This window comes from Ambystoma mexicanum, chromosome 7q, assembly GCF_040938575.1.
Source record: "Ambystoma mexicanum isolate Mex_15411 chromosome 7q, UKY_AmexF1_1, whole genome shotgun sequence".
Lineage (NCBI taxonomy): Eukaryota > Metazoa > Chordata > Amphibia > Caudata > Ambystomatidae > Ambystoma > Ambystoma mexicanum.
In genome coordinates, this window is record NC_090941.1 from 640,892,475 (window position 1) to 640,918,904 (window position 26,430).

General features: G+C 46.5%; 1 protein-coding gene across 1 annotated transcript in view; it reads right to left on the reverse strand.

Moving 5' to 3' along the window:
- The window catches only part of B3GLCT (beta 3-glucosyltransferase), a 1,424,518-nt gene that overhangs the window by 740,104 nt on the left and 657,984 nt on the right, over window positions 1–26,430 (reverse strand). Inside the window, exon 7 of the mRNA XM_069639745.1 lies at window positions 1,219–1,355. Coding sequence (XP_069495846.1) covers window positions 1,219–1,355 — 137 coding nt within the window. The remainder of the gene's footprint in view (window positions 1–1,218; window positions 1,356–26,430) is intronic.

Consider the following 26,430-nt stretch of genomic DNA (forward strand, 5'->3'; position numbering starts at 1 on the left):
ATTGCCCAAACTTACCAAGGGGACCTCTGGGAACGGGCCCCAAACCAAAAATTGTCCGAAGAACATTCCAACATTGCCAGACCGACCACGCAGCAAAACTGTGCAGAGAAAGTTGGCAGGGCTCAGCTCGCTTTCGAAAGTTTTCCCTGTACATTCACACCCTAGGGGCTCGGGAAATGAAGCAAGATGATTGGTTAGGGGCAAATTACCAATCTGCACAAGGAGTGAGATATTTAAGCATGGGACAGGAGACCAGAAGTGTTGGTGAATCAGGTGAGGTCAGAGGAGGAAGTGGGTGGCGGAGGAATGAGGGAGCAGTGGGTTTTGAAGAATAGTTTTGGAGCAGATGAGGAATTGGCTTAAGAGTGATACACACACACTTACACTGCAGAACCAGTAAGTGTGTGTGTGAGAGATGTGTGGGTAGAGAGGGTAGTGTAAGGCGTGTGAGAAGGCTGGTATAGAGTTAAAGAGGGGTGATTGAGTAGTGGTGTGGGTAGAGCACTAGTGTGTGAGGAGGAGCACTGTGGGAGGAGTAGAAGTAGTGCGGGAGGAAGAATAGCTGTGTGGGAGAAGGACAAGTAGTGAGGGAGTACTAGTAGTGTGGAAGGAGGAATAGAAGTGTGGGGGGAGGAGGACTAGTATTGGGGGGAGTGGTGGTATGAGAACGTTAACCTTAAAAGGGTGGAGGTAGGAATGAGGAGTGAAAGATCAGAGAGACAGAAGGTTGGTAGGGAGGAATCGAGGGGAAGAAAGCATGTAGGACAAAAGGGTATGGTAACAGTAGTCGTGAATCAAACCAGGTGAATCTTACAGAGAAATTTCCAGGCACGCCACCATTCCCTATTAAAACAAGAACCTGTGGCGAGAGTAGGGACAGTTAGAAAGTCCCTGAGAAATTCACAGCCTGCTTTTAAGGAAACCCTCATTAGAATAAGCCAGACACACGCCTGGGTAAAATAGGAGGTTTGTGGGAATGGAAAAGAAAGTGTCGGCCAAAGGCCACTCAAAGAATTCAATAAAGAACTTGAACTGTCTTTGAGACCCTCGTGTTTTCTGTGCCATGTGCCATCACGTTATTACTTATTTGGACGTCCTTCTTACATACTTTTCTTTTCTGACAATACACTATGTTCCAAGAGTATATTCGGTTTCCATTTTCAATCACAGATAAATACATTATGGCGTAATCCGGCCACGGTTCGAATGCTATCTTACTTGTTAACAAGTGGAATACTGAGTGCCCATCCAGCAGCAAAATCCGGATATTTAAAGACCGTGGGATTTTCAGCAAAGGCGTAATGGTGAATTATTGTGGAGTCTTCATCGTGCAGTGCTTTCCCTAAAAACCAATCCTGCAATAAGCAATGTAAAATTTAAAAATGGTATAAGCCTTGTTCGAATTAATTATTATGAAATAAATAAGCAAATACTTTGGTCCGTTTTAAAGTTTAAATATGTAAGGTAGAATGGTATTTGCTGAATTTAAAAGATGAAAATATCATACTTTTAGAAGTGAAAAACATAAAACGGTTGAAAGTGAAGTCATATATCTTTTGTTTTTAACTTCGATCTATTTGCATTTCTCGTATACACATTAACACCCACCCGACCCACCCTCACTCTCCCTTTGAAACCTATCATCCCCGCTCCCATACCACCCCCGGCCATTTTGCAGACATACCAAAAAACTTGTGATGAATGAACCACCAGACATGCCCATGCAGTTGTTGCCAATTCAAGCTATACTCAATCGCAGTTTCTGTGGGCAATACATAACATTATAGTCCTTATGCAAAAAGTCAAGCACCTCTTTCCAGTCTTTGGAGAATGCAGTATGTTCCCCCGTAAACAGTATGTCATCCATTCCATCGCTAAAAGGTTCCACACTTTGGAGAACCATTCTGTGAGGGGGCTCTTTCACTTTCCACTTTTGAGCAATCACTAGTAGTGCCGCAAGTTGCAACATTACATAAGCCTTCTAGATTGCCTTTGGTTGTCACCCAAGATCCTCTTTAACCATTACTAAAAGACATGAAGGTTGAGATCTTGGTGTATGTGAGGGAAACATTAAATCCATATATTTATTCCCTACGTCCCAATAGTGTGTCAACGCTGGGCAGCGCCACCATATATGTTCCCAGGTCCCAATACAATCGCAATCCCTCCAGGTTTTATCCGATACTGATGGTTTCATTTTCCCCAAACGAGCTGGAGTGTAATGCAATTGCACCATTAGTTCGTACCAACACTCTCTAATCTCGATTGATCTAGTGAGTTTGGATAGTTTTCCACAGATTTTCCCATTCTAAATCTAAATCCGGGATCTATGGCCCCAAAGTTACTTGCCAAGTTCACTTATATCTAGTCGCCTCCTTGACTGCAGCTTCCCCCATCAGTTTATGTAAATTCGAAGTAAGAGCTTTCGCCCCTGGATCGGACTTGACAAAACTTTCTAGGAGTGTTAACTCTCTTATAGCTGCGGATGTTACTGGTGGGACGAGAATCCAAAGTCTCACCTGAAAGTATTTCAGATAGATTAATCTCTTGTTTGCATTGTGTAAATGATGTAAACTCCTCCTGAGACATGTCTCTTAGTTTTTCACAAAGCAAAAACAAAGAGGTGATGGCTGGAAGGTTTAGAAGGAATCTTAACCACTGGCATTGCTCTGGGCACCCTCCAGACCATCGTTCTTCACCTGCCAAGCCATTACATAAGGGGAGAGAGCATATGCAAATAAGGCTTGGTCCCACCCCAAAGGGGGCAGTCCAGCCCGAACTGCTAGGTCACATCCCTTCTGCACGAGACCACAAGCATCCCCAAACATGTTTCGACCTTGTTGGGTAACAAAATAAGTTCCCAATTTGGGAACTCCTGTCCCATGCACACTTTCTAGTGTCTGGAAAACCAGACCAATAATTAGTTTGATATGTAAATAATGTTTCTAATCGTATTCATGGGAAACTTTAAATTCTATGAAATTCAGAGCAACAAATTATTAAGGAAGAAAACATTCAATCAAATGTGGTCACAAGAACCAATCTTCATTTTTATTCTTGATGTTGAAGCTGTGGATGGCCCAACGCGTTTCGAGTGGTACAACACTCATCAGGGGCAAAGAGCCTGATTCCCCCCCCTTTTCTCTTGAAATTTTAGTAAAAAAGCACAGGGTTAGCGTTACTACTGCCATTATTTCTCTTTTTGATCATGCAGATCTCACACTAGTTGCATTTTGTACCTATTTTCTTTGATAAGGGAATCACATGATATCTTTTTTCTACCTGACAATCATTGTAATGTTATGATATTAGAGTGGTTGACATGATGTTCTCTACTTTATACTCTGTACCTTTAACCATGCAAATGGAACTCCAATAATGCTCGCACATATGCACACTAGATAATATATATCTTCACAATCTAATGTGCTTAAATGATTACCTTACACTTTAAGCAAAATTCTAATGTAAATATTGTACATATTTTCTCTAGAAATATTGTTTTGCCCCTGATGAAGAGTGTTGTACCACTCGAAACGCGTTGGGCCATCCACAGCTTCAACATCAAGAATAAAAATGAAGATTGGTTCTTGTGACAACATTTGATTGAATGTTTTCTTCCTTAATTTGTTGTTCTGAATTTCATATAATTTAAAGTTTCCCATGAATACGATTAGAAACATTATTTACATATCAAACTAATTATTGGTCTGGTTTTCCAGGCACTAGAAAGTGTGCAGGGGACGTGAGTTCCCAAATTGTGGATTTATTCTGTTTTTCAGTATATTGTGCAACCTAGGTGTCAAGGTTGCTTCTCTCTCCTCTGCACCTCATACTCCTACAACTCATTTTTCTAAGTTCCTATAATTTAGCCTCAATTCTACACACTTAAATCCTCTCTACTAGGGTGTGCCATAGTTGTCCAATTCCTCTTCTTTCGACCTTGTTGGGTCTCATCAGTGAGGAGTAGCTTGGGTCTCTAGGCCGAAACATGTTTGGGGATACTTGTGGTCTTGTGCAGAAGGGATGTGACCTAGCAGTTCGGGCTGGACTACCCCTTTTGGGGTGGGACCAAGCCTTATTTGCATATGGTCTTTCCCCTTCTGTAATGGCTTGGCAGGAAAAGAACAATGGTCTGGAGGGTTTCCCAGAGCAATGCCAGTGGTTAAGATTCATTCTAAACCTTCCAGCCATCACCTCTGTTTTTTCTTATTTTTTCACAGCCTGCCCGTTACCATTCTTTAAATGCATTGGGTTCAAGGCCTGGTATAAACTGAGGATTAAAGAACAGAGGAGCAAGCGGTGATGGGTAGGTTGTCCATTTGTGTTCAACTTCAGCGTCCCAAGTTTCTTCTAATACAAACATTATATCCTTTACATGTATATTAGCCGGGCGGTCTTGTTTTGGCAACCATAGTGCATTGCGAAGCCTAGGTCCCCCCACCGCTTGTTACATCGTTACCCATCTCCCCCCCCCGGACTCCTCCAAGGACCATTCCTTAATTACCCTTATTTGAGCAGCACTATAGTACTTCGAAAAATTGGGGAGACCCGAATCCCCCCACCCCCTGTTCGATAGGGAGCATTACCGTGCTTAGGGCTAGGCTACTCGCAGGGTTTTATTCTGCCATATAAATGTTGAAATGGCTATGTATTCGGCAGAAGACAGACATGGGAACTCTGATAAATTGAGCTTGGAAAATGTAAAAGGGATTTAGGGAGGGGAACCATTTTCACAAAGTTTATTCTGCCGAGCCATGAGGTGGTAAGTGGATTCCGCTTCTAACTGCATTTCTATATCTCTCAGCAGTGTGGGGTAGTTAACTGCATATAAACCTTTAAGTGTAGCGGTTATTTTTACCCTGAGCATTTTAACCCCTCCTGCGCCCACCTGAGTTGTGTGCGTTTCCACAGGTCCTGCTCTTCTGATAGGGAGAGGGATACATTTAATAATATCTTGGATTTGGCTACATTTATCTTCAGACCCACCACACCAGCAAAGTTCTCCAGCTCCTGAATAACCGCCGGCAAAGAGTTTAATGGATCTGAAACCATAAGAAACATGTCATCGGCATACACATAATTTTATGGGAGATACTGCCAAAATCTATCCCTTTTATACCCTCTGTCTGCTGAATCCTGGCCAACAGGGGTTCTAGATGGAGTGCATACAGCAAGGGTGACAGAGGGCACACTTGTTTGGTTCCCCATTGTAAATAAATAAGGGGAGATAAGTGGCTGTTTATTAACAATCGAGCCAAAGGAATGGAATTTTATAATTAGCCTTGATCAGCCCAATAAAATCTGGCCCAAATCCCATCCCAGTCAAGGTTAAAAATAGAAGAACAAGTTACTTACCAACTGTAATGTTCTTTCGACTGGATGTTCCTCCCACGCATTCTTCATCTTGTGATATTTGTTATCGCCAGCTTCACTGGTTCGGAATTTTTTATTATTTATTATTATTTTTTTTGGTAGAGGGCGCTGTGCTCGAGGTCATGGCGTCAATTGTCCCTCGACAGGCTCCGTTCCGTGTCGACGTCAATGTTGGTATAAGTAGCTTGAGCCACGCCCGTTGGCTTCAGTTCTGTTTTTTAGAGGAAATACTCGTGGAACATCCAGGCGTATGCTGTGACCGATCGGCCCATCGTGAGAGGAAAGTGTAAGGAAACGTAAACTGTACTGCGGGGTAGGCTGGGAGGGTCGAAGAGGAATATGTGGGAGGAGCTTCCAGTCGAATGAACGTTACAATTTGTAAGTAACTTGTTCTTCGAATGGATTGTGTCCTCCCACGTATTCCTCATCTTGTGATAGACTCCCATAGCAGTGATCAATTTGGAAGTGGGAGTGCTAGTTTTTGTTTTCATGGACGGAGTGAAGTACCGCCCTGGCAAATAACCCCTCACTGGAGGAGGCATCTAAGCAGTAATGCTTGATAAATGTATGCATTGATGCCCATGTTGCAGCCGAGCAAATGTCTTTTGCAGGGACTCCCCTCTTCAAAGCCACAGAAGTAGCCATTCCCCTAGTGGAGTGAGCATGTACCCCATCCGGCGGGTCTTTTCCTGATAATCTGTAGCATTCCAATATAGCACATGGGATATAGTTTGTTTTGTCACCGGTAACCCCAATTTACGACTTGTGTAACCCACAAAGAGTTGGTCATCTTGACGTAATTTTGCCATTCTTGAAATGTTAAAACTGAGGGCCCACTTGGGGTCCAGTCTATGCAATCTCTCCTCTTCTTTTCCCAAATGAGGAGGATAGAATGTTGGTAAAATAATTTTTTGTGACAAATGGAAGTCAAACTACTTTTGGTAAGAAAATGGTTTAACCTTAAGAACTACTTTGTCCTTGTAAAAGATGGTAGACCAAGTTACTTTCTTACCTGGTAACGTTCTTTCGATGGGATTGTCCGACGACGTATTCCATATCTATCACAGGTAATGTCCACAGCTGTGCTGCTTCGGAAAATCTTTGGCGTCTGCATCCTGCGTCGATTACGTCGATGCGCCGCCCCCGAGGACCTCCTCCGACGGCCGACGTCACCTGATGTGATAAGTAGGACGCACGACGCCCATAGCCTCAGTTACAGTTTTTTCCCAGAACGTGCGCCACCAGATTTCTGCCAGTCAGACACACAAGGCCTTGCGGAACGCAAGCTGCAATCGCAAAAGAAATTCTGCAGCGGGGAAGGCAGGGAGGGAGCGATATGGAATACGTCGTCGGACCATCCCATCGAAAGAATGTTACCAGGTAAGAAAGTAACTTGTTCTTCGAGGGGATTGGGTCCTCCGACATATTCCATATCTATGACAGACTCCCAAAGCAGTACCAAGCAAGGAGGTGGGAAAGAATTTAGAATACAAATTTAGCATGCCCAATCAAATTGCGGAATAGAGAACTGCCTTGCCAAAGGCCAGATCTTGCCCTCTGATGGAATCGAGAGAGTAGTGACGTACAAAAGTATGTACTGAAGCCCAGGTGGCTGCATCACAGATGTGACGAATAGAAACTCCCCTCTGAAGAGCAGTAGATGCAGCCACTCCCCTGGTAGAAAGGGCCCGCAAGCCAGCCAGAGGATCCTTACCCGCCAAGCGGTAACACTCAGAGATAGCTAAAATAATCCAACGAGACAAAGTCTGTTTCGTCACAGCTTGTCCCAAACGCTTTCCAGCGTAACCAATGAAAAGTTGATCATCCACTCTGACCCGGGACATGCGCGAAATATAAAAGCTCAACGCTCTCCTAGGATCAAGCCTATGGAGCCTCTCCTCTTCCTTACCGGGATGTGGAGGTGGATAGAACGCCGGGAGAACAACCTTCTGGCTCAAATGAAATTCCGAAACCACCTTCGGAAGAAAAGAAGGACGAACTCTAAGGACAACCCTGTCCTTATGAAACACAGTGAAGGGTGGCTTAACTGAAAGTGCCTGTAACTCACTCACTGTGCGAGCGGAAGTAACCGCAACCAAAAACACAGTTTTCAGAGTTAACAGCCTCAAAGGGCAAGAATGTAAAGGCTCAAACGGAGCACCCATAAGAAACTTAAGAACAAGGTTCAAATCCCAACCTGGCACCAGAAAAGGTAACGGAGGGAACACATTAGTGAGCCCTTTCAAAAACTGCGAAATGAAAGGAATTTTAAAATAGGAACACTCTTCAGACGAGCGCTTAAATATGGACAGTGCCGCCAGGTAACCTTTAATGGTCCCCACTTGCAAGCCCTTGTGGGCCAAAGAAAGCAAAAAAGACAGAACCATGGGAATGTCACATTCAAAAGGATCCACATTCTGAACTCTGCACCAGTCGCAGAACTTTCTCCAACGGCAACGGTACAGAGGCTTAGTTGCCGGCCGCCTGGCCGAGAGCAACACCTCCATCACGTCTTCAGGGAGGTCCCAATCCTTATACCTCAACCTTTCAGAAGCCAAGCGTGAAGATTGAGGGATCTGACCTCTGGATGGAGAACCTGACCCCCTCCCGTGAGAGCAGATCGTCTCGGTAGGGAAGACGACGTGGAGGGCAGATGGACAAGTCTAGAAGGTCCGGGTACCACGTCCTCCGGGCCCACGCCAGAACAATGAGGATTATCCGGGAACCGAACCTCCGCAGCACTTGCGGGATGACGGGGACTGGAGGAAACTCGTACAGCAGTGGGAATGAAAACTCCACCACGAACGCGTCTCCTAAGGCTCCTTTTGGAGGAAATTCCCGCGAGCAAAACCTTTTGCACTTCCGGTTGACACTGGAGGCGAAGAGATCCACTTGAGGGGTCCCCCAAAGGGCGAAGATCTCCAGGAGAATCTCCTGAGCCAGCTCCCACTTGTGAGAGATCGAGCTCTGCCTGCTCAGAGCGCCCGCCGTCTCGTTGTTGTCTCCGACAAGATGAACCGCCGAGATCAACACTTCCTGCTGTATGGCCCAGAATTCGAGCTGCATCGCCTCCCTGCACAGCGGAAGTGACCCTGCCCCCCCCTTTTTGTTGAGGTAGTGCATGGCCACCGTGTTGTCCATAAGAATCAGGACACTCTTTCCGCGCACAGTCAGCAGAAAAGCCTTCAGGGCTAGCCTGACGGCCCTCAGCTCCAACAGATTGATATGGAGTCTGGACTCCGACGGAGACCAACGACCGCTGACTGTTAACTTGTTGGCATGGGCTCCCCATCCCGTGAGGGATGCGTCTGTCACGATCGTCACCTCCGGCCAGGGCAGCCAAAATGGGGCCCCCTTCATCAGATTGCCCTCGACGGCCCACCACAGAAAGTCCCGGCCCACTGAGGGCGGCACCTGAACAGGGTCCGCAGCCTGCGGGAGGACTGAGACCACTGGAGCTTGAGTGCCCACTGCAAAGATCTCATCTGCAGACGAGCCTCTGGCACCAGAAGAATGCAGGATGCCATGAGGCCGAGCAGTCTCAAGAACTCGGACGCTGGGAGATCCTGGGCAAAATGAAACTTGTGCACCATCTGCCGAATGTGAAGAGCCCTCACCTGAGGAGGAAAACACTGCCCCAGGGACGTGTCGAGCACTGCTCCGTTGTACTGGAGCCGCTGCGCTGGTGTCAAATGGGACTTCTTTAAATTGAGGGAGAAGCCCAGCCTGTGAAGGGAGTAGCAGGTGACGGACAGATGATCCAGGACTTGCTCGGGAGAGCTCCCCCTGATCAACCAATCGTCCAGGTAGGGGTAGACGTGAATCCCCCTTTCCTGAGATGCGCTGCCACCACCACCAGGAGCTTCGTGAAAACCCTCGGGGCGGAGGTCAATCCGAACGGCAGGACCCGAAACAAAGTGCGAGTCGCCAACCGCGAACCTCAGGTACTTCTTGTGCTTGGGATGGATCGGCACATGGAAGTAAGCATCCTTGAGGTCGAGAGACACCAACCAGTCCTGAAGTTGAAGGGCCTGGAGGACTTGAGAAAGAGTCACCATCTTGAACTTGTCCTTCCTGAGGAGTTTGTTCAAACCGCGCAAGTCCATGATGGGTCTCAATCCCCAGTCTTTCTTCGATATCAAAAAATAAGGGGAATACCATCCCTTGTTCCTCTCCGCTACAGGCACCAGTTCTATGGCGCCTTTCTCCAGCAGGGCTTGAATTTCCTGCACAAGGAGCGGATCGGACTCTTCAAAGAGAGGCTCCCTGGTGGATTGTCGTGAGGCCTCTGCCGAAAAGGAAGACAGTAGCCGTGGTTTATGATCTCCAGAACCCACACATCCGAAGTAATGGCTTTCCACTCTACAAGATGCTGCGCCAGCCTTCCCCCAACCGGCGAACCATGGGACCTGGCCTCATGACTGAGTGGTAGCGGCTGCGGCGTTGCCCGAGGGCAAAGAGGCAACTGCCCGAGCGGCCTTGGCACCTCGAGTACCTTTATTTCCACCTCTGGCACTCTTACGATGGCCTCTTTGACTGCTAGCTCCCCTCGCTTTACTGAAGGATGAGTAATAGCGAAAGGAACCTCCCCTCCATTGCTGTCCCCTAGGACGAAAAGCTATTACCATAAACAGATATACCAAGTACAACACAGTATATGCAGTTCTGGTGATACAGAGGAACTACGAAACGCACGTGAAGTCTGTTAGGGAGAATTCTCTGTTTAGGCTGAATTTCCTAACCTAGTGAGTCCCCCAGCAGCTTTGCTGGATTTTTGGGGTTTATTTTTTTCTCCTGCCAAGAGTGAGACTCTTTTTCCTTCACTCTTGGACATGATTTGAGTGTATTCCTTTGACTCTAGATGTGTTTAATGGGCTATGGGGTCTTTTACTCCATAGGGCTTCATGTGTTTTTGTGATGTGCGTTACACAATGAAGTGAGAAATATGCTGAAAATGCTTTTAATTCCCTTCAGGAGGTTCAGGGTGAGTGAGAGATACTTGGGATGAGTTCAGGCTCACTTTAGCAATGATTCAGAGATGGTGATTAAGAGGCAAACGAATTGTTAGCAAGGAAAGAAATGACTGCTGATGGTTACACATGGCTGGATTTTTAACCAAATCGCGGTAAAGTTTGCGAGTGCGTGAATTGTGATTGCGGAAAAAGTATAAGGAGTAGGAAGTCGGTTCTAGGCTTGTTGGAAAGCTTAGATTGTAAGCTTTCAGAGGAAAGTCAAGTTCGTAGCCCAAACGGTTCCAGAGATATGAACGATTTTGTAAAGGTCGTTTTTCGGATTTAAAGTAAACTCAAAATGACAGTGGTGCAGCTTTACAAATGACAGGTGACAGTTAGGAGGCAGTTCTACTTAGGTTAAATAGATTGAATTATATTACTTTAAACTAAGAGATTTGGTTTTGCCCAACCAAAATGACAGGTGACAGCTTTGCAGCTGCAAAATTGACAAATGACAGTGGTGCAGCTTTACAAATGACAGGTGACAGTTAGGAGGCAGTTCTACTTAGGTTAAATAGATTGAATTATATTACTTTAAACTAAGAGATTTGGTTTTGCCCCGTCCTAGCTGTACTCACAATATATTTGGAAGGTCTGGGTTGCGCCACGGATCTGTCAGGTTTTGGACTTCGGTTCCGGTCTCGCCACGGACGGTCTCTGCGCACAGCGTCTGGTCTCTGCTCTGCTGGTTTGGTCTGTCCAGATACAGCGGTCTCTGCACGCCTCCTGGATCTCTTCACTGGTCCTAGTAAAAGTTCTTGGCAAGTGATTCAAGCAGCTCGCCCGGCTGTGAGTAGCTTGCAATGATTTGAGGCCTGCTGCAGAGAACTCAGCTTGTGGTTTTAGGCCTCTGATTTAGGTTCTAAAGTATAAGTTCTAGGTTCTGGAGTATGTAGCTGGAGTCAGTCTGGAACTGGTATCTTCTGGATGTTGTGTGGTCTGGCAAAACGCTCCGCAGCAACTGGATTTGAATGTCCCTACCTGTCCCAGCAGTCGATTTTTATGTGTTTTGAAAATGGGTGTGTGCCTGGGCCTAGCTATGCCTGCTCCTCTCTACTTGTCATTGGCCCAATTCTCCCCTCTCCCATGATTGGGGGAAGGAAGAGTGATGCTGTAGGTTTTATGGGTCAGAGGATCCTCCCCTGGTCAGTTTCCACACAATCTATATTTGACCCAAATACATATTGCACAGATACGCAGTTGTTTAAAATTACATGCACCCATCACATATCACATGAGGTATACTCTGTTCAAACTCTGCTCTTCCTGGGGGCTTGCATTCAGAAATGGCAACATTTTTGGTTTTGCAATATTGGTTTTTCATTAAAATGTATACAAATGTACACCCTCCTACTACACATATCTCAGTAACTTTCCATTTGTCTAGCTTAAATACAGTGTCTGTGGTGTCAATAAATAGCAGGGTTTTGCCCCAGAACATCACACAAATTGGAGTTTGAGCTTGAATTGTAGGCAAAGTTTCCATTTTAAGGTTCCCCACATTTCTGTCATCCGGTTACCAAGAGTTAGTGTTTCTGTAAAATATATATTTTGCTTTCAAATCAGTTCTCAGAGTGTTGGAGTCCGCCTCCAAGACTTGGGTGGGTCAGTGATCACATGTCTCTTCTCCTGGGAGCTCTTTGTGTACAGTCAACAGTCAACATCAGCATATTCTATTCAAGTGCAAGAGCCTATTGTGTGGTCTCTGGGAGGCTGAGGTCAGCAGACCAGGGAGCCACTTTGCATTTGGTTAGTATGACCATGTGATTTCCTGGGCTTCCTGAGGTGAGAAGGGTTACCAGCCTTTTGGCCTGTTAATTAAATCAGATTGTCTTCTGGGAACAGCATGTGGTTAAGATTTTAATTAACTCCCAGCCTTTGATGTAAAGGCCTCTCCTGCAACTCTTGACATGCAGTTTCCCTCTCAGAGTTTAGACCGCTAGCGCCGCCTTGAGGTATTTATCGGTACTGCGTCCATTTTTTGGATCAGTCTTGAATGAATGCATTCCAAACAAGAGATTTTACATGGAAGTATATTATCCAGGTTCAGCACATGGCACTGGTGTGGTTCTGCAGTAAAATAATTTTGTGCCCGTTGAAGGAATGAATTCCTAATAGTTGTGGGTTGCTTTTGCTTTTGGCAATCAGCATTGCCCCTCTTGCAATGGGTTCAGGCTACTGTGTGTAGCCCAATGGTGGTTTTAGGCAGTGCCCTTCTGTGCCCATAACATCGGTAAAAATGGGTGGCAGCCTATTCTTCATGCATTTCCCGGTGCATTTTCTGGGAAGCTCTGGCCATCATGATGTTTTCAATGCCAGTAATGCACAGTTTTTCTGGTAGGGCTCGGATGCATGGGTAAAAACATCCCACAAGCCCCCCTCTTGCGATGGCCATTCTGTTTCACTGATGGAACTCGCAAGATCTGGGATGTTCTCCTCATCTTCTTCCGGTAGATGGCACAGTTCAGCATCTTTTTCTCCATCCGGTCGGATCGATCGGTTCTCCTCGCCGGTCCTGATGGGAAGATTGGGCGGTACACCGGGCCCCTTGGGTCTCTGCTCCCGGTCTCCAGATTGTCCTCCTTGGCCAGTCTCCAGGTTTTCTTTCTCCTAGGACGACAAAGGAAGAGCGGCAATACCTATTCATGGACATTTCTCCCCCACCATTGATATAGTGGGGTGGCCTATATATTTTAGAACTCAACAGATATGAACATGCACATTTTTTTAAATTAAGAGACAGGAACACAAACTTGAGAAACACAGAATTTGATAGGCTATATGTAGGATCTTTTAGGGTTGGAATTGAATTACTCTGGAGCGGTACCCTCTGGGATTGCAGAGGACTCCTCCAGTTGCTGGAAAGTGTGCCTGGGATGGCAACACATCAACTGGTTTATGTGGACCCACTTGTCTTCCCCCTCTGCCAAACCGCCTTTGGGGATGCGGATCTTGTAGGCCACAGGGGAGATCTTGTCTATAATCTCAAACGGTCCCTTCCATGTAGGCAAGAATTTTCGCTGTTTGGCCTGGTTCCTTTGGAAATTGTATAGATAGGCCCGATCACCCACCTTATATTCCTTTCGGGTAGTTTTTAAATCATAGTGGGCCTTCATGCTCTCGGCTGATCTTTCTAGATTCTGCTGAGCATAGGTAAAAGCATGCTGAAGGTGTTTCCTTAAATTCTCCACATACTCATGAGTTGTGGAGGCATTTATCAACGTTTGCTCTTGGGTTCTGTAGAGCAAATGCTGGGGAAGCACTATCTTGCGTCCAGTCATAAACTCAAATGGTGACATTTTGGTTGCAGATGAAGGGGTAGATCTGATGGCCATTAGGACCAGAGGTAATCGGATATCCCAACTTGGCCCAGAATCTGCCACAAACTTCATTAATATGCTCACAATGGTTCGGTTATATCTCTCTACTGCCCCAGAAGAAGCTGGCCGGTAAGCAATATGTAACTTCCTTTTGACCCCCCAGTATCTCCCACATCTTTGTCATTACTTCACTGGTGAAGTGGCTACCCCTGTCTGACTCAATCCTTTGAGGTAGACCAAAACGGGAAAAGATGTGGTTAATCATCAGGGCAGCTGCTGTTTCTGCCTTCCAGTTTGGGGCTGGGAGACATTCCACCCACTTGGTAAACAAGCATGTAACAGTCAACATGTACTTGTTTCCTCTAGACGAGCGAATCACAGGGCCTACAAAGTCGATTTGCAAATCTGACCATGGCAGTGTCATCCCCCTCTTTTGGAGGGGTGCACAGTGCGTGAGGGATGATTGCTGAAATTGTGCACACACAAGACACCCCTTCAAGTATTGGTCAAGGTCCTGCCCCATGTGTGGCCAGTATGCAACCTCTCTTAAGATTTCCAGTGTTGTGTGAAACCCCCTATGACCGGCGGTGGCCGCATCATGGGCGTGACTTAACATCAGGCTTCAGAATGAGGTAGGAACCACCCACTGATCGTGGCCAGCTTTGGATTGCCTTACCAACAATCCGTCTTGGATCCTGAACATTTTTGGACATTTCATCAACACTCTTAGGTCCTCTTTCCCAATGTAATCGGTATCCATCAGGGGAAAGTTCTCAGGGTCCTCAAGGTATTGGTAAAACTTACCAATAATTGGATCCCCCTTCTGAGCTGTAATCAAATCAGCATCAGGGGTCTCCTTGCTCCATTGGGCAGTTGAAAGATCATTGTGAGCATTTGTCTGGGACCTAGTGATAGCATTGACCTGGATTTCCCCCAACAGGGATTCTATTTAGATTAGATCCCCTTGGATGGCCCCGGTTTCGGCCAGCTGATCAGCTAAATTATTTCCAGTTTTGTCTGGTCTCTCTACTTTGGAAAGACCCTTGATCTTTTTCCAGTAGATGGTCATCCCATTCGATGTGACCAGATCATCATTGTTTTGGATTAACTTCCCATGTTTCAAGGGTTTGTTATTAGCACATAACATGCCTCTGGTTTTCCAATTAACCAGGTGCTCCACAAACCCGTTCCGTACATAATCCGAAACGGTGATTATGACCAGTTCGTGGAGTTGATGTTGGACAGCAGTGAGGATGGCCTGATGCACAACCATCAATTCTGCCCCCTGACTACTTCGGGGACCAATTTTGTATCCAGCAGAGGGTTCTGGGAACTCCTTCACCCATGCATTCCCTACGCCAGCCACCAGTTCTTTCTCCCCGTTGTTGTCAACATGGTACGAGCATCCATCCACATAGACAGTGGGCATTCCCTCACACTTGTCTTCTTCAAAGACTTTGTGTGGGGAATTAAGGTATGCCTCCATGTTGACCTTGCGCGAGGGGACTCTTCTTGTTTTGGCCATATCTGACCTCCACAGGAAAGCCTTGCATTGACAGAATCCAGGAAGTAATTCAGGAATTACTCACATTTCCGGCCCGGATTCTGTCACTTTGGAAATATTGCAGAGGCTGGTGTGGAGTCTCCAGTATGATGTGTTCCCCCTGGATAAACGGGCGGTAATTCTTCAATGCGCACACCGTTGCCAGGAGTGCCTTCTCACAATCGTTGAATTTTTCCTCCACAGAGGATAAAGTTTTGCTCGCATAGGAGATTACTTTATTGACCTTGTCATGCTTTTGGTATAATACTGCCGTCAATCACGTATTGGAGAACCCCGTCTCCAGGAAGAACTCCTCGTTTCTGACAGGGTAAGCTAGGCAAGGCGCTTGAGAGAGGCTTCTTTTGAGTTGTCTTACTGCCTCGGCTTGTTCTGGACCCCATTCCCACTTGACCCCCCCTTCAGGAGATGAATCAGGGGTCTGGTGATCTCTGCGTAGCCCTCAATGAACTTTCTGCTGTAATTAGTCAGTCCAAGGAGGCTCCTTAGTTCCCGCAGAGTTGTGGGGTCTTTCAGTGTCTGGAGTGCTTCCACTTTCTTTTCTTGGGGACAGAGACCCTGAGGAGTAATCTCATGCCCCAAGAAATTAACACGGGTTCTACACCACTGTGCTTTCTGAAAGGAAAGTTTTGCTCCGGCGGCCCTCAACTGTGTCAGAACATAACGGATCTCCGCTATGTGTTCCTCCACAGATGAACTTTTGATGAGGACATCTACATAAGCCAGGTTACCCTTCGCACCCTGGTCGGGCATGGCCTTATGTAGGGAAATGTTGAATTCATTGCCGGAGTTCAGGTATCCGAAGGGAGTCCGGGTCCATGTGTACTGCTGGCCCTCAAAGGTAAAAGCCAGTTTGTATTGGTCCTCCCTACTGACAGACATGGTCCAGTATCCATTGGTCAGGTCTATTGCAGTGAATACTCGTGACCCCTGAATCTGGGCCAGCCCTTGCTCATTGTAGGGCAGAGGCCATCAGGAAGTATGGACCCGTTTGTTGAGCTCCCTAAGGTCGGCGCAGAGACTCCACTGGCCGTTTGGCTTCAATATTCCCAGCACCGGATTATTGAAAGTGCTGGGGACTGGACAGATTATTCCCCGGGACTCAAGGTTCTTAATTATTTCAGTAAGGGACTCCATGGATGCAAGAGGCAAGCGATATTGCTTCACAAACACTGGAGTCATTCCAGGGTCCGTGGGAATTGTGGTGTGGATGTCGGTGCGACCACAGTCATATGAGTCTACCGCAAAGAGATCTTGGAAATCCAAGAAAACTTGTTTCAACTTTTGCTTCTGTTCCAGAGTCACACAGGCATCAGCTAGGTTGACTCTCTCGTCCACCATCTGCCTGAAACCTGGAAAGACTTCTGGTTTGGCTATCTCAGCGGCCTCCTCCAGCTGGGTGGAGAAGTCCCTGGTCATAGTGCTGATTTGGGCTGGAAGCTTCAGGTGGGAAAGGCAGCCCTCATGGACCTGGAAAATCACCTCATCCCTCCTGAAGTCACAAGTCACATCTTCCTTACCATAAGGGCAAGAAGTGTACACCAGGAAGTTCCCCCCATGCCGGGTGAAAATCCTGTCTGGTGTTGTATTGTCCTCACTGTCACTGTCAAAACAGTCCTTGGGGACTGGTCCTAACAGTTCATTTCCTAAATCGATGGAGAAATGTCGGTCATCAATCGCCATTCCAATATTGGTGCCTGCGGCTAGAGTAATACTCTTTAAGTCGCTGTTATCCACCTCTATTGGAATGGTGTCATGTTCTATGTTGACTAATGGTGTTGGGTTTACCCCTAACCCTTGCTGTTGGAGAGAAGCATTTAAATGAATATAAGCATCAGGGTTTTGCAATTTTTTTCCTCTTAACTTTCACTTCCAGGGAGAATTGTCGAGTCCTTTCTGGGATGGTGACTTCCTCTTTGATCTGAATTTCAACTGCATAAGGTAGCAATTGAGCTGACCTAAATGCTTTTTCTGAATCATCAAAGCCCATGGGATTATCCGCTAATCGGGACCAAGCTTTGAAGTTTATTAGGTCCAAACTAATGGCAAAGCGATTGAGAATGTCACTGCCTAAGTAAAAGGCGGCAGTGACGTCTCGCACGACCCAACAATTATGGACTATGCTCTTGTTGCCAATGGAGATTTTGAGCATACACCTGCTTGGCAGGAGATGTTTGGAATTAGGTGCTTCCAGGTCCATTTCCCATTTGTCTATCAGTTTGAATGTGGGAATGCCTGGATCTTTTGGGAGTTGGCGGAACATGGCTTCGCTGATGAAGCTCTTACCGTTGTTCACACACACTCGAGCGAGAACAGAGTCCTTCCCATCATTTAACTGAACAGGGATGAACAACTGCTCTCCAATTTGCTGAATATCAGCCAGGCTGTGAGCTGATTTCACATCTTTCTGGACTATAGGAGTGGGAGTTTCTGATTGTGGATTAGTAAAGAATTTCAGGGTGTTTCCTTCCAGTGTGGAATACCACCTTAAACTGGAAGGAAGGTTGATTTTCAGAAATAGAGAGGATCCCCCAATTCCAGTCTGTTGTCCTACTGCTATTACTGTCACGTCTGGAGTTTGGTTGTTCTGGAAGTGAAATTCTACTTGGTCAGTTTTTTGTTCAACCATGTGGCAGGTGCCGTTTAAACTAACATGGTTGACACTCTGTTTTAATTTTATTGGTCGGCTATTCTGGGTCCAGAGGACCTTGTTTACACAAACTATTAGGGGTGACAATCTTCTCAGGAGGTCATTCCCTAGTAAAGAAGGGGTGCCCTCTGGAGTCACTACTATGACCGGGTGTTTCACCTTGTGTCGCCCAATTTTAATGTCCAAGTCTGCAGTCCACTCAACGGGAATTTCCTTCCCGTCAAAGTTCTGCAGTTGTCCAGGAAGAGAGGTGAGAGGAATTCGGTAATTCTCCCCCCTTCCTGCATTTAGTTCCTCAAAGACCCTTTTGGACAGAAGGGTAGCTTGGGATCCAGTGTCCACCAGTGCCAAAATTGTACCCTGCCCCTGTACTTGTACCGGGGCATAGTATCTTCCCTCCTTCTCCTCAAGGGGGCACAGATAATGCACATTTTTGGACAACTGGTGGGCTAACTTTCTGGTTTTGGACATTGCTAGAGAAGAGATTTGGGCAGAATTCTGTGGAGAACCTGGGGAATCTGAAAGAAAAAGTTGGCAACTGGAGATCAGAGCCATTGTGAGTTCCCCTGGTTCCGGTTCTGGGCCGCCCCCCCCCCTTTTGTAGGCAGTCACCAGGATGGGTTTGAACCAGGGGATTTCACTATTGTGGGTTCTGGGATGAGATGATGGGCGGCAGTAGCTCAGTCTCCACATCTCCCCAGTCTGACTTGGCGTCCCTTGGGACCCATTTTTCCTTGGGAGGAGTTCCACCATCTCTAAAGGAGAAGATCCTTTCCCCAGGATCCTCCGAGGATCCTTCTCCCTCAAATTGGAAGATCTGTACCTCCTCCACAAACTGGGCCTGTTTGGGTACTTTGTTTCTCCTACCTCCTCTCTGCTCCTTGGGTGGCAGACTTTCAGGGGTAGGAGATTTTGTTTCCGGTTCCTGGTTTTCCAGGGGCTGTTTACAAGTTGGAAAGGAAGCTTCCTCTAAGGGTTTACACCCCCCTTCTCCTTGTGCCTCCTCCCTGGGAACCGGTGGGTTATCGGGGTGCTGCCCCCGTCATTGTTCTGGAGCACCAGGTCCAGAGTTTGGGGCATTCTGCGGTGGCATGCTCATCTGAGGGTTCTGTTGAGCCCTCAGTATGTGACCCAGATCCCGTGCCATATTTTGGACCTGGCGCTCAAGTTGTGAAACCCGCTCAGGCTGATACAGGGCTCTATTTTCTCCCCTGGGCTGATCCCGGGAAGGGTAGCTATCCCTTCTCTGGTAGTACCCCTGGTTGGGAAGACTTTGGTACCCCTCCACCCTTGGCCTCCCCTCTCCCAGATTAGGTTGTCTGGCCTCAGGGAATTGGGGAAAGAAGGATGGATGATTTTGGGGCTGGAAATTGGGTGGATACCTGGGGAAAAAGTTCTGCCCAGGATTTGGAGAATTTCTGCCCTCCTGTGGGAAGTTGGGAGGGAAGTTCCCTGGGTTAGGTGCTTGGCTGGATCCCCCCCCTTGGGCTGGAGGAGTCCACACATAACCCAGGATTGGTCGGTTTCCCTTATAGCGGGGACTTACATAGTCAGGGGAGCGGGGGACCCCATTTGTGGGAATACCTCCTCGACTCCCTGTCTGTGACTGGCCCGAGGGCCTTCTGGGCTGTGAATTATTTGGTGCAGGCAGGTTTTTAGGCCCCCCCATCTCCAAATCTAAAACGGGGGCAACCTTTACCTCTGCCACCTTGGCAGCAGCAGGGGTGCTGTTGGTTTTATGGTTCTTCGGCGCATTATTTTTATTTTCGATGGGCTTCTGCACCTCATAGATCTGGGTAGCCTGTTCAATGACCCAGTCTAAAGATCTTTTCTCATGAAAATCTCTCACTAGCTGGGTCATGATGTATTTGGGCAGAGCATGGAAAAACGTATTGATGAACTCTCTGCTGTCCGTGCACACCCTTCTGGTGGTCTGCGCAAAAGCATGTTTTAATTCTTGCACAAACTCTTGTGGGGCCTGATCCTCCCCACATTGCAAATTGTAGGCTGCCCTGCGAGCCTCTTGAGGATTTCTGTGAACAGAAAAAGGTTTCAAGATGGCGCCTTATAGGTGGACCATCTTAAATGATTTTGGTCCTCCAGCCCCGCAAAGAAACTGGAGTATTCTGGGGAGAATGTCCATTTGACGTACTGGATGCAGCTACTGCTGTCCTTCAAATGGAAAGTCTCCATCATTTGCTCATAGAGCTCCAAGTGTTACCAAACGGAATACTTCGCGTTCTTATGATAAGGCGTGATGACACTCCTTATTGCCTTTATTTGCTTCAATGGGTCCTTAAGCAAGGCCCTTTTTGCCTTATTGGCCTTTTTGGTTCGGGTAACCCTGGTCCATTCATCCTCTGATTCAGAGGCACTGCTCCCAGAGGTTCCTGTCTGATCTTCCAGGTTTTCCCGGATTCTGCGAGCCTGGGAATGGCTGGCAGAACGTGGGGACCTGGTCTCCTGTGTCCTGCGCCGTTCAGAGGAGTCTTCAGATTCCTCCTTGCTGCCAGGATTTGATGGGTACCCCCCCCACTGACCTAACTGGGCAGAAGTTTTCAGGATGCCCTTAATGGGCCTACTCTCCTGGGGTTCCCCACTAAATTGCACTGTGCTTGGGTGCCCATACCCGGATGCCCGCCCATCCATTCCTGGGAGGTACTGGCCTATGAGCCCCATACTTCTAGCTGGATAGTAATCTGCCATCCCCGTGGCCCTGGGCTCATGTGCGCAAGGGGACATGGGGGTGGCAGAGTCCAGGGACTGGGAGAGATGAAGGCCTCTGGTACTAGGGCTCCTGAGGTTATGCTCAGGAGTTTCTCTTTCCCAGCGAACCTCATCTCTATCCGCCCCTGCTTCCTGTTGCAATGCAAGAGCCTTCGCTTTCAGTTCCTCAGTTAAGGCCTTACTAGACTATCAGTCTCTCCTGCATCGCTACCTGTTGCTGGAGCCTATCATTGTGCTGACAGAGAGCCTCATTTTCTCTCTGTGCCTCCTAATTGGTCCTGGAGTACTGGGCCAGTCTCTGCTGCAGGAGGGTTACCTCCTGAGCTGTGTCCCTATTGGCCTGCTCCTTTCCTGCCAGAGCATCCTCCACCCTCCTGGTGTGCTCTAACAAGTTCTGGTGTTCTTTTTGGAGGTCACCCAGTCCCTGGAGGGCCAGGTGATTTTCTTCCATTTTCCTTTTTAAGTGGCAGACTTCCTGGCCTAAGGTATCCCTTTCCTGACCAAGAGCCTGCATTTGTGACGCCAGGTCGTCCCTCTGCCTTTGAAAGGCACCAGCTTTCTGGCGTTCTTCATCAAACTCTGCCTGGGTATCCAGGTCTTTCAAAATCAATTTATTGCTTTCCTCTTTCTCTGTCTAGTTGGATTTGCAGGGTGGCTACCTGCTCTGTGCATGCCCTGTTGAAATTGATATGTTGCTCCAGCTTTTTCCTGCTCTGCAGCAAGGAGTCCAAACTGTCTTGGTGCTCCTTCTGCAAAGCCAGAATTCTGGTATCCTGGTCTGTCTTTTCCTGTTGCAGTATATCCATGTCCTCTTTTATTTTAATGATATACTGCCTACTATCATTTTCTGACTCCTGGCTCCTCTGCAGCCTCTGCTCAGAAGAGTCCAGATCAGATTGGGCCTTCTGTAATGCCAGCAGTTGCCTACTCGCCAGATCTTGGCCTTCAGCACATTTGTCCTGCATGGCTCCCATATGTAAATATAAATATGCCGCTACCCTGGCAATCTTGTTGTGCTCATCCTTGGCCTTAGGGGCCATATATAGTTCACTCAGGGCCACATGTAGGGGACCCTGATCTCCCCATATATCTGACCCTGTTTCAGTGACCTGTTGCGCGATTGCCTGCATCCAGACCGTTTGGTCCTGATGAGTCCACTCACCTCTCACAAATAGCTTATGTAAGAAGTGCTCTCTGGCTATTTTGATGTCTACCAGTGTCGTCATTCTGGAATTTTAGTTCCTTCCTGACTTACAGAAGTTTGTATTTTATTTTTGCAAAACAGACCGTTTCTTTAGAGCGTTCCTTTGAGGAGTGCCTTACAGCATAACACAGCGTGGTGATCCGACCGGATGTATGTCTCCTGTCAGTTAGCACACTGTATTAATCTGCACAAGTGATAAATCTAACCCAGAATATCCCGGCTCGAGCCCCCACTTTGTAAGAGGATTCAATTCAACACTACAGCTAAGTCAATGCCTAGTCTGGGATACTGAATGGAAACCCTTATTGATGTATCTTTATGTCCAGTTCATGAGTTCTGGATGACTACCCCTATATAACACCCCTCTCTTAGAATCCCCCTGACCCCACTGAGCCAAGAAGTAGTTCTGTTTTGTAAGTTTAAAAGGCTTATTAGAGAATTTAAACAATATATATATATATCACACTTTATAATAAATTAATATCTGATAGTACACTTAGACATATGATGTTGATCAACAATGGGTAATCTGGCACTAACACACTTCTTTACAATCAATGAGGAGTTAGCATAGGATGGATAAAGTAGCAAAACTACTTTTATGATTTCAAGGGAAAAGCAATGAGGAATAAAATGCAGTGCAGAAATACTTGATATGATTTTAGCAAAAGATAAAATAATCACTTTTTCTCTGGCAATTCACCCCCCTCCCCTATGCAATGTAAGAAATGGAAGGAGATGAAGAGGAGAGCACACAGTTCTTAGAAATGCAATCAAATATAATTCAGTTCAATTCCCCCAGCAAGCTTAGAGAAAACCGGTATGAGTTTTAAAACACAGGCCCAAGTGCTTTGAATGTGGTGGCAATGAAGTGAGAAATATGCTGAAAATGCTTTTAATTCCTTTCAGGAGGTTCAGGGTGAGTGAGAGATACTTGGGATGAGTTCAGGCTCACTTTAGCAATGATTCAGAGATGGTGATTAAGAGGCAAACAAATTTTTAGCAAGGAAAGAAATGACTGCTGATGGTTACACGTGGCTGGATTTTTAACCAAATCGCGGTAAAGTTCGCGAGTGCGTGAATCGTGATTGCGGAAAAAGTATAAGGAGTAGGAAGTTCTAGGCTTGTTGGAAAGCTTAGATTCTAAGCTTTCAGAGGAAAGTTAATCCAAGTTCGTAGCCCAAACGGTTCCAGAGATATGAACGATTTTGTAAAGGTCGTTTTTCGGATTTAAAGTAAACTCAAAATGACAGGTGACAGCTTTGCAGCTGCAGAATTGACAAATGACAGTGGTGCAGCTTTACAAATGACAGGTGACAGTTAGGAGGCAGTTCTACTTAGGTTAAATAGATTGAATTATATTACTTTAAACTAAGTGATTTGGTTTTTCCCCGTCCTAGCTGTACTCACAATATATTTGGAAGGTCTGGGTTGCGCCACGGATCTGTCAGGTTTTGGACTTCGGTTCCGGTCGCGCCACGGACGGTCTCTGCGCACAGCGTCTGGTCTCTGCTCTGCTGGTTTGGTCTGTCCAGATACAGCGGTCTCTGTACGGCTCCTGGATCTCTGCACTGGTCCTAGTAAAAGTTCTTGGCAAGGGATTCAAGCAGCTCGCCCGGCTGTGAGTTGCTTGCAATGATTTGAGGCCTGCTGCAGAGAACTCAGCTTGTGGTTTTAGGCCTCTGATTTAGGTTCTAAAGTATATGTTCTAGGTTCTGGAGTATGTAGCTGGAGTCAGTCTGGAACTGGTATCATCTGGATGTTGTGTGGTCCGGCAAAACGCTCCGCAGCAACTGGATTTGAATGTCCCTACCTGTCCCAGCAGTCTCTTTTTATGTGTTTTGAAAATGGGTGTGTGCCTGGGCCTAGCTAAGCCTGCCGCTCTCTACTTGTCATTGGCCCAATTCTCCCCTCTCCCATGATTGGGGGAAGGAAGTGTGAGTCAGAGTGATGCTGTAGGTTTTATGGGTCAGAGGATCCTCCCCTGGTCAGTTTCCACACAAATCTATATTTGACCCAAATACATATTGCACAGATACGCAGTTGTTTAAAAATTTTTTAAAATTGTTTAAAATTACGTGCACCCATCACATATCACATGAGGTATACTCTGTTCAAACTCTGCTCTTCCTGGGGGCTTGCATTCAGAAATGGCAACATTTTGTGCTTTTTAACTGGTTTTTCATTAAAATGTATACAAATGTACACCCTCCTACTACACATATCTCAGTAACTTTCCATTTGTCTAGCTTAAATACAGTGTCTGTGGTGTCAATAAATAGCGGGGTTTTGTCCCAGAACATCACACAAATTGGAGTTTGGGCTTGAATTGTAGGCAATGTTTCCATTTTAAGGTTCCCCACATTTCACATTTCTGTCATCCGGTTACCAAGAGTTATCAGTGTTTCTGTAAAATATATATTTTGCTTTCAATTCAGTTCTCAGAGTGTTGGAGTCTGCCTCCAAGACTTGGGTGGGTCAGTGATCACATGTCTCTTCTGCTGGGAGCTCTTTGTGTACAGTCAACAGTCAACATCAGCATATTCTATTCAAGTGCAAGAGCCTATTGTGTGGTTTCTGGGAGGCCGAGGTCAGCACCAGGGAGCCACTTTGCATTTGGTTAGTATGACCATGTGATTTCCTGGGCTTCCTGAGGTGAGAAGAGTTACCAGCCTTTTGGCCTGTTAATTAAATCAGATTGTCTTCTGGGAACAGCATGTGGTTAAGATTTTAATTAACTCCCAGCCTTTGATGTAAAGGCCTCTCCTGCAACTCCTGACATGCAGTTTCCCTGTCAGAGTTTAGACTGCTAGCGCCGCCTTGAGGTATTTATCGGTACTGCGTCCATTTTTTGGATCAGTCTTGAATGAATGCATTCCAAACAAGAGATTTTACATGGAAGTATATTATCCAGGTTCAGCACATGGCACTGGTGTGGTTCTGCAGTAAAATCATTTTGTGCCCGTTGAAGGAATGAATTCCCAATATAGTTGTGGGTTGCTTTTGGCAATCAGCATTGCCCCTCTTGCAATGGGTTCAGGCTACTGTGTGTAGCCCAATGGTGGTTTTATACAGTGCCCTTCTGTGCCCATAACATCGGCAAAAATGGGTGGCAGCCTATTCTTCATGCAGTTCCCTGGGCATTTTCTGGGAAGCTCTGGCCATCATGAGGTTTTCAATGCCAGTAATGCACAGTTTTTCTGGTAGGGCTCGGATGCATGGGTAAAAACATCCCACAGACCGCGGAATAAAGGGTAATACCTTTAACCGGAAAACTGTGCGGCTGGTTTCTTCCCTGGAAGTGCAACGACCTTCATCTTTCCTCCAAGTTGAGACCTTCTCTTCCCCTGGACGACGCCGAGACTTGCACCCACTGCCAGGAACAACTGCCACCGCTGGAGGATCCTTCCCACTTAAGGTACCGTGTTCCACCTGGCTTCCCTTGCCACCGACTGTACGGGGTAGATTTAGCCCCCGGCTTTCGAACCTGGGTTAGCCTGGGACGCCCTGGCTAAACTTTTCTGAGCCTCTCTAAACTCTTTTCGAGCTCTCTGCAAGACTTTCAAAGCCTGGGGTAACTGTGTGATCTTGGGCACATTTGTGCTCTGCTCGCTCGAAGAGTGGGCCTAGCCTATGGACTTTGGCTCACCAGTGACTGTTGCTCTTCTGCCTTGCTAAAAGTGTTCCTAAATCTTAGAGTGGTGTATCTTCACATATTCTGCCTTTTCCCCTCCCCTTTTCATGAACTTATTGGAGTGCCATCTATAGTTAAGCGCTCACCTCTGTCTGGAAATAAGTGGTGTTAACTAAGACTTGTCTGATAAGGAATAAGGGTTGTATATATCATAATAGTAACTGTGTTTAGAGTGTTTTACAATAAGAGTGCTGGAGTGTTTCAAACAGTGTGTTTTTAAATAAATAATTATATACTTTGATACCAAAGCTCTGGTCAGTGTTTGCTTGTGCTATTGTGTCTGAGTGCCTATTGTGTATACTTTGCATACTGCCTAACTCTTCTTGAGGGAAGTCTGACTGCTCAGCCACAGCTACCAGGTAAATCTGGATGGTACAAACTGCTACCAAGTGGGTTTACTGCTAACACCTGTAGTCCTAAATCTTTTGCAGTGTTCCCAAAGAGAACTGCACAGGTTTCTGCCTAACAAAGTCCTGGCAAGAGAAGAATACCAGGCAATTGAAACGCATTAGAAGTCCTAGCAGGGGCGTATACCAGGTGAGCTGCAAAGCTACAAGGAATATTAAAGAAGAACCGTGTTTTGCTAATTCAAGGAAATACTTGTGTTGAAGAAAGATTGTTGCAGAACGTGTTGCCTAAAAGGAACATTGTGAATCACAAATTCATAAAGGAACTGTTAGTAAAGAAGACATTGCTATTCATTCCAGAGTCCAGGGGAAGGCAATCACCCTCTGGGTCCAAAGTCTTTCACCTTGGAGAACATGTTTGTTGGAGTTATTCTAATCTTCAGTTGTGAACACTTTTTTGCCAATATCAGGTTGAAGACATTTCCTTGCACCCTTTATTCTTCTGTTTGCAGTGTGAGGGTCAGGATAGGATGTTTTGG